General features: G+C 40.0%; 1 protein-coding gene across 15 annotated transcripts in view; it reads left to right on the forward strand.

The window, feature by feature from the left end:
- The window catches only part of SYCE2 (synaptonemal complex central element protein 2), a 51,300-nt gene extending 45,201 nt beyond the window's left edge, over positions 1-6,099 (forward strand). For 14 of the 15 annotated variants that reach the window (XM_039910498.1, XM_039910507.1, XM_039910504.1 and 11 more), the window contains 6 exons: positions 105-182; positions 1,077-1,154; positions 2,461-2,538; positions 2,674-2,748; positions 4,972-5,140; positions 5,661-6,099. In XM_039910498.1, the coding sequence (XP_039766432.1) occupies positions 105-182; positions 1,077-1,154; positions 2,461-2,538; positions 2,674-2,748; positions 4,972-5,140; positions 5,661-5,873 (691 nt within the window). In that variant the 3' untranslated portion in view covers positions 5,874-6,099. The remainder of the gene's footprint in view (positions 1-104; positions 183-1,076; positions 1,155-2,460; positions 2,539-2,673; positions 2,749-4,971; positions 5,141-5,660) is intronic. The other variant, XM_039910509.1, reaches the window with a different exon arrangement.
- The last annotated feature ends 1,137 nt before the right edge of the window (positions 6,100-7,236 follow it).

A 7,236-nucleotide genomic window follows, 5' to 3' on the forward strand; every position in this document is an offset into this window, starting at 1 on the left:
GCATTTGAACCCGTTGGTTACCCTAGTACTGCAGAAGAAAGGGAAGGAGAGTGATATATTAGTCATTAATATATATATATAACTGCCAAAATGTCACTGTGCAGCCTGCCAAGAGAACGCCCAAAGCCAGCTGAAACTGCCGTAGGCCCTTTTTCTCCAGCACCGATGATGCGTGATAGAAGGTAAGAGGCTAACAGCATCTTAAAAATCTGTCGGGTAAACTAGACTGTGAATCTCACTCCATCTAAGTGGGGATAGGTGGCTGAAATTTAAGATTTTACAAGAGTTAAAAACTGCAGTCATTTCATTTAGACCAGCTGGGCTATGAGATATTATGAAGTTGGGGTGTGCGTTTTGCCTACCTCTCAAATTACTTGACTTTTGAGGCAACAGTCTACCTAATAATAATGATGGTAGTGGTAATAATAATAAAAATAATAGTGCTATTTGTGAAGCACTTACCATTTGCCCAGCATTGTATTAAATGTTGGATGCAGTAGAAGACATTCCCTTTCCCACATGGGGGCTAATTCAAATGGATTGGAAGCAGATGTTAAAAATTCCAGAAGCAAAGTGAATATTGTATTCACAGCAAAAACATTCCAACATCTCCCTGTGCCCAATGTTTGGACCATGGAAAGTAGAACCATGATAACCAAAGGTTTTGTCAGAAGTCAGAATTATGTGTAGATCCCCGCCATGACTTTTCCTTCCCGTGAGAAATCCTAGTGGAAAATTATGGGGCTTGGAGATATTTTTTCCAAGTTAAAGAGGGCCATGCTGAGAATAGGATGGGAATGAACAGAGTCAGCAGGGCTATATCTAGCTCATCCTCCTAGGTGGATTGCTGTCAGTCATAGGACATTTCTGATCCGTACCACCTAAATGGTCCTATGCTGTTTTTGAGTGATTGGATGCAAATCCATGCCCATCAAAATGGTATGGAAATGTAGACATGACCCTGGCATTTGAGCCTGTTGGTTACCGTAGTACGGCATAAGAAATGGAAGGCGAGTGATATTATTTAGTCATGAATATATATATATGTGTGTGTCTGTCAAAACGTCACCATGCAGCCTGTCAAGAGAAAGCCCAAAGCCACCTGAGCCTGCCGTAGGCCCTTTTTCTCAAGCACCGATGATGCCTGATCAAAGGTAGGAAGCTAACAGCTAATAGAATCTTAAAAATCTCTAAAATAAACCAGATAGTGAATAATCTGACTCTAAGTGGGGATAGGTGGCCAAAATTTAAGGTTTTATAGAAGTAAAAACTGCAGTCATTTCATTTAATCCAGCAGGGGTTACGAGATATAAAAATAGAGTTAAAGCTTTTCCTACTACTCAAAGCATTGGACTTTTGAGGCAGTAATCTTCATAGTAATACTAGTATTACTAATGATAAAAATTGCATTGTTAAGCAGCACTTAAATCTTAGTCAATCAAATGGGATACTATATAGGGTTAATGCAAATGGATTGGAAGCAGATATTAAAATATCTGATATGAGATACTATTTTGTGTATGTCTTTAAATTATACTATAAATCACTTATTTAATGTCTCTATCCCCCTCTAGACTGTAAACTCATTATGGGCAGGGAATGTGTCTAATTCTGTTGTATTGTACTTTCCCAAGGGCTTAGTACAGTTCTCTTCACATAGTAAGTGCTCAAATACATTAATTAAAAATTCCACATGCAAAGTGATTTGTTTATTCACACCAAAAAGATTCCATCACCACCTCCTGCCCATCGTTTGGATCACAGGAATTAGGGGCAAGATAACCAGAACTGTTGCTGGATGTCAGCAGCTGGAGGGGAATGTGAGAAAATTCAGTGGGAATATGTGTAGATCCCCCGCCCCTGGGAAACCATAGCAGAAGATTATGGGGCTTGGAGACACTTTTCCCAAGTAAAGAAGGGTCATGCTAAGAATGGGATGGGAATGAACAGAGTCACTTGCGTTGTCTTGCTCACCCTCCTATGTGGATTGCTGCAGTCATAGAACATTCCTGATACCTATGACCCAAATGGTTTTGTCTTTTTTGAAATTGCCAATCCATTTAAGTCAAAATGCTTCTGAGATGTAGGCATGACCCTGGCATTTCAACCTGGTTGTTATCGCACTGCTGCAGACAAAGCAGGAGGTGTATTATTTAATCTATAGAAGCAGTGTGGCCTAGTGAATAGAGCATGGGCCTGGGAGTCAGAAGCACTTAGGTTCTAATCCCTGCTCCACAACTCATCTGCTGTGTACCCTGGGGCAAATCACTTAACTTCTCTGTGCCTCAGTTCCCTCATCTGTAAAATGGGGAGTAAGATTGTGAGCCTCATGTGGGACAGGAACTGTGTCCAACTTGATAAACTTGAATCTACCCCAGTGCTTAGTACAGTACCTGGCACATAGTACGCATGTAAATTCCATGAAAAAATCTATTTATCTGTCAAAACCTTGCTTTACAGCAGTGTGGAACGTAGCTGTAAACCAAAGAAACCTGAAGTTTTCTTTTTTCCTGCATCACCAGTATGGCAAGATAGACGGTAGGAGACACATAGCTAATAAAGGTTTCAGTAATTGTTGAGCAAATAATATGTCTGTGTTTAAATGGGAATAGGGTCTAATGGTTTAATGATTTAAAAATATATGTTCTCTGTCAAAATGATGCTGTGCTGCAGTGAGAGAGAAAACCCTGAACGAGTGGAACCTGCAGAAAACCCCTTTTCTGAATCGCACGAGCTGCAGGGTGAAAGGTAGGAGGCTAACAGCTGATAAAATCGTAAAAATATTGGATAAACCCAAGATTGAATAATCCAGCCACATATAAGTGTGAAAAGCTGGCAGGAATTTAGAAGTTTAAAAAAATACTATCCCATTGCATATTTTTCCAAAGCCCCTATTTCACTCCTCGCCGCCATACACACCCTCCCAAGTTGAGGAGCTATCAACTTACAGTATAGGTATGTGACTCTTGGATTTGATCAAGTGAATTGAAAGTAGACATTAAAATCTCCAGAGGCAAATTGATTTGTGTATTAACACATACCTTTCAACATCACCCCATGCCTAACGTAACAGTCACTCAAAGTGGGGGCACGATCACCAGAAGTACTGTCAGTTGGCAGCCTCTGGAAAAGAATGTGAGAAAGGGTAGGATGGAACACACAGATCTCTGCCATGACTTTTGGTAATGGTGGATATTGGGAATTGGAATTGGGAATTGGTTCCTCAGTGAACCACAGTAGCACCAAGAATGAAATGGGAATGAACAGAGGGTGCAGAGATATTTTACACAGTTTTCCCAATGGATTGCTGCATCTCTAAGACATTTCTGGTTGAAAGTTTTAGGCATTTTTGAAAGATTGGATGCCAGTCCCTTTGAATCAAAGTGCTACTGAAGTGCTGCCATGACATTGGCATTTGAGCCTGAGTTTTATCGCACTACTGCAAACAAAGCAGGAGAGGAGTATTATATTTAGTGATTTATTATTTATATATTATATTGTAATATGTTATATTATTGTGAATATTATTTATCTAATTGTCAAAAATGAGTTATCGCGGTAAAGAGAGGCATTCCTGAGCCAGTCACTGCAGGATGGAAGGTAGGAGTCTTAGCTGATAAAAGTCTTAAAAGTAGATTGGACACACCATCCACATATAATCAGGAGTAGGTGGGAGTGAACAAAATGTTTAAAAAACCAAGACTATTCCAGTATATTTCATTCAGATAGGCCAGATCTGAAATATCAGTAATTTTTAAACATTTACTATAACCTACAGCTTCAGATGAAGTCAGTCTATCATTTATTTTTTGAGTGCTTGCTGTGTGCAGAGCACTGTACTAAGAGCTTGGGAGACAATACAACAATAAACAGACACATTCCCTGCCACAACGAGCTTGCAATTCAAGAGGACAAGTTTACAGTCTAGAGGAAGCTCAATTGGAAGACTTGAGTATTGTGTTATTTAATCATTAATACATTTATCAAGTGGGTCAGAATAATACCTCAGTTGTCAGAGAGAGAAATCAAAGTTTAGGAAAAATCCTTTCTTTAAGAAGTGCAGCTATCTGTTTTATTTGGGGAATGGCAGAAATAGTGCATATATTGAAAGTAATGACTGATGACAATTTAATCTGAATGGATTATTAAATTTGAAAGTAGTGGACTCTTCACTTCTTTAACTCTTCCTGCACAGCATCTCCTGGATCTGCCCCTTCCTCTCCACTTGAGCTGCTATCCCCCTGCTCTGGTCTCCCCACAGCTAGGATGATTGCTCTAATCTTCTTGCCCATCTCCCAGACTTCAGGCCTTCCCCACTCCAATCTATGCTACATGCTCCTGCAGGGATCGTCTTTCTTAGGCATTGCTCAGCCCTCATCTTTCCTTTCCTCAATGGCTTCCTGTGTCTCTCCACATCAAAAAAAAAACACCTCACAGTTGGCATCAAGGTTCTCCACCTCTGTGCTTTCTTCTCCCGCTCTTCCCCAGCTCACTGTCTTCCTTCCTCCCATGGCACCAACCTTCTAGCTAAACCTCACTCTCTACTCTCCTACCTCTTGTCCCCTTATTCATGCCATTCCCCTGGCTTAAAACAGGCAGACCACAGCTCACCCCACATTCAGATCCCTGCTGAAGTCCCACCTCCTTCAACAAGCTTTCTTTCCCTTATAAATTTCCCAGCCCCTTGAGGCATATCATCACTTCAGCTGACTCTAGCACTTGTGAATTTATTCACACCCTCATTAGGCCCCATGTATATATTCTCATGTTATGTTTTTCTCCCTAATTACAGTGTAAGCTCCTCATGGGTAGGAAACAAACACCTACTACACTGCACTGCATTAAAGTGGGCACTCAAATGCTACTACTATTTTTTGAAGTACTTCAATATTTTCAGGAAGTAATTCATTGTAATTTTATATTGTCTAGAAGTGACCTTTCTCACCCCTTCCTTTTATTCTCATGTGATAGGAGCAGAGTGGAAAACCCAAATTACACATCATCGCTCCCTTTTCCACCTGTTGATAAAAATGTTGGGCATATGCAAAAAAGATCTGAGATTCTGCTGAAGCATATTAATGATAGCAGGAAGAAAGATTACAAGATCATGCAGAATAAGAGGAAAACTGTTTATATGAAGGTGAAATTCATCTCCCAGTCAATCATATTAATAGCACACTAACATTGATCTGAAAATACATTCATGTTGCTCTAATGGCAATTGCAGTAGTTTTCTTTTAGACACATAATACTCCTTTGAGTAAACCAAAATTTTACCTTTTTCCAAATTACATTAATTTAAAGGTTCTTTCACATTTCATTTTATCTGTATTATTTTAACTACACTAAGAATTACTTTTCTTTGATTCTGATTTGTCTGGGAAGATTACAATATATAGGAAGTGAAGTTTCATTTTTACTAAAATATTATGAGACATTGCAATTTAGAGATTGTTTTTTATTTCTGGTTTTTCAAAATGTAAATGCTGTGATTAGGAAAGCTAGTATATTTTGCCTCCTATCCCCATAAATTAAATTTGATATTTTTTCACCCACTCATGAAAATATTGTCAAAATCATACAAAAGATCCCATTAGACTAAGGTCCTCATTTTCCAGTTATTTGCATTCTCATAAGATTTTTTTTTTTTACCTTAAAAGGCCGTCGCTATGATGAACAAAATAGAAGGCAAGTTCTGTCAGTTTTACAATCATCAAACCAACTATATTCAAGAGAAGCTCCAGGAATTCAAAAGGTCACTGGAGAGTGCCTCTAATTTAGAAAACGACATCCAAGATATCTGCCAAGCAATGGAAGAGACTCTAACTGAATGTATAGTAAACATGGCAGATCATTCTTGCCTTGAATTGTAAACCAGTTGAAAATAAGTTGAAACTATTAAATTAAAAATAAGCATTCAAGTCAATCTACAGATAAAAAAAGTAACATTTTGAATATATCTCTTAGCTGAATATGTGGATGACGATGAAACTACCCTTCTTCTGGGCTGTGGTCATCCAGTTTTCTTTTCAAACCTATCCAAATTTGGAAGTTACAGTACTGAACACTTATTAAAATTTTCAAATTATATAATTATTTCTTGTCTTGTTGTATGCCGTTGAGTCATTTCCAACCCATAGCGACACCATAGACACACCTCTCTCAGAATGCCCTGCTTTCCATCTGCATTCCTTCTGGTAATGTATCATTGAGTTTTCTTGGTAAAAATACAGAAGTGGTTTACTGTTGCCGCCTTTCACGCAGTAAACTCGAGTCTCCACCCTCGACTCTCTCCAATGCCTCTGCTGCCCAGCATGGGTGAGTTTTGACTTGTAGCAGGTGGCCTTCCACTCGCTAGCCACTGCCTAAGCTAGGAATGGAATGCGTAGGCCTCTGCTTGCCTCTCTCTCCCATAGCCAAGACTGGTAGAGTAGTAGAGTACTGGAAACTATCCAGGTATGATTCAGAGGGGATATAATTACCCTGGCTGATAAAACTGAAACCATCAGGCATGGTCTCCTTCAAATCTTCTTGCTCCTCTTCAGCCCCACCTTCCTCCTGACCCTCTTGGACTCGCCCACCCTTCTCAGCAGTTTTTCAAAAGATCTCTCACCTCTCAAAATCTACCCCCTCCACCTGTGCCTCCAACCCCATTCCCTTTGCACCTTATCAAAACAGTTGCCCCCTACTGTTTCCCCTCCCCGACCGCGATCTTCATTTGCTTACTTAGCAATGGCTTCTTCCCCACCGCTTTCAAACATGCCCATATCTCCCCTATCCTTAAAAAAAATCCTCCCTTGACCCCATGGCACCTTCCATTTATCGCTCCATCTCTCTCCTACTGTGCCTCTCTAAACTCACACTGTCTCCACTTCCTCTCCTCCAATTCCCTCCTTGACCTCCTGCAACTTAGCTTCTACCCCCTTCACAGAAACTGCTGTCTCAAAAGTCACCAATGACATATTTCTGGCCAGATACAATGGCCTTTACTTGACTTCTCAGCTGCCTTGGACACTGTGGGCCATCCCCTTCTCCTTAAAGTATTATCTAAGCTTTGTTCCTTTCCGGTTTTTGTCACATTAATCGTGTTAAGTTTGAAGTAGTGGTGGAACATCCAAGTAGAGATGTACTGAAAGCAGGAGGAAATACGAGACCGGAGAGGAGGAAAGTCAGGACTGGAGAGGTTGATTTGGAAATCATCATCATAGAAAGGGTAGTTGAAGTCATGGGAGCAAA

The sequence above is a fragment of the Ornithorhynchus anatinus genome, chromosome X2 (assembly GCF_004115215.2).
Source record: "Ornithorhynchus anatinus isolate Pmale09 chromosome X2, mOrnAna1.pri.v4, whole genome shotgun sequence".
Lineage (NCBI taxonomy): Eukaryota > Metazoa > Chordata > Mammalia > Monotremata > Ornithorhynchidae > Ornithorhynchus > Ornithorhynchus anatinus.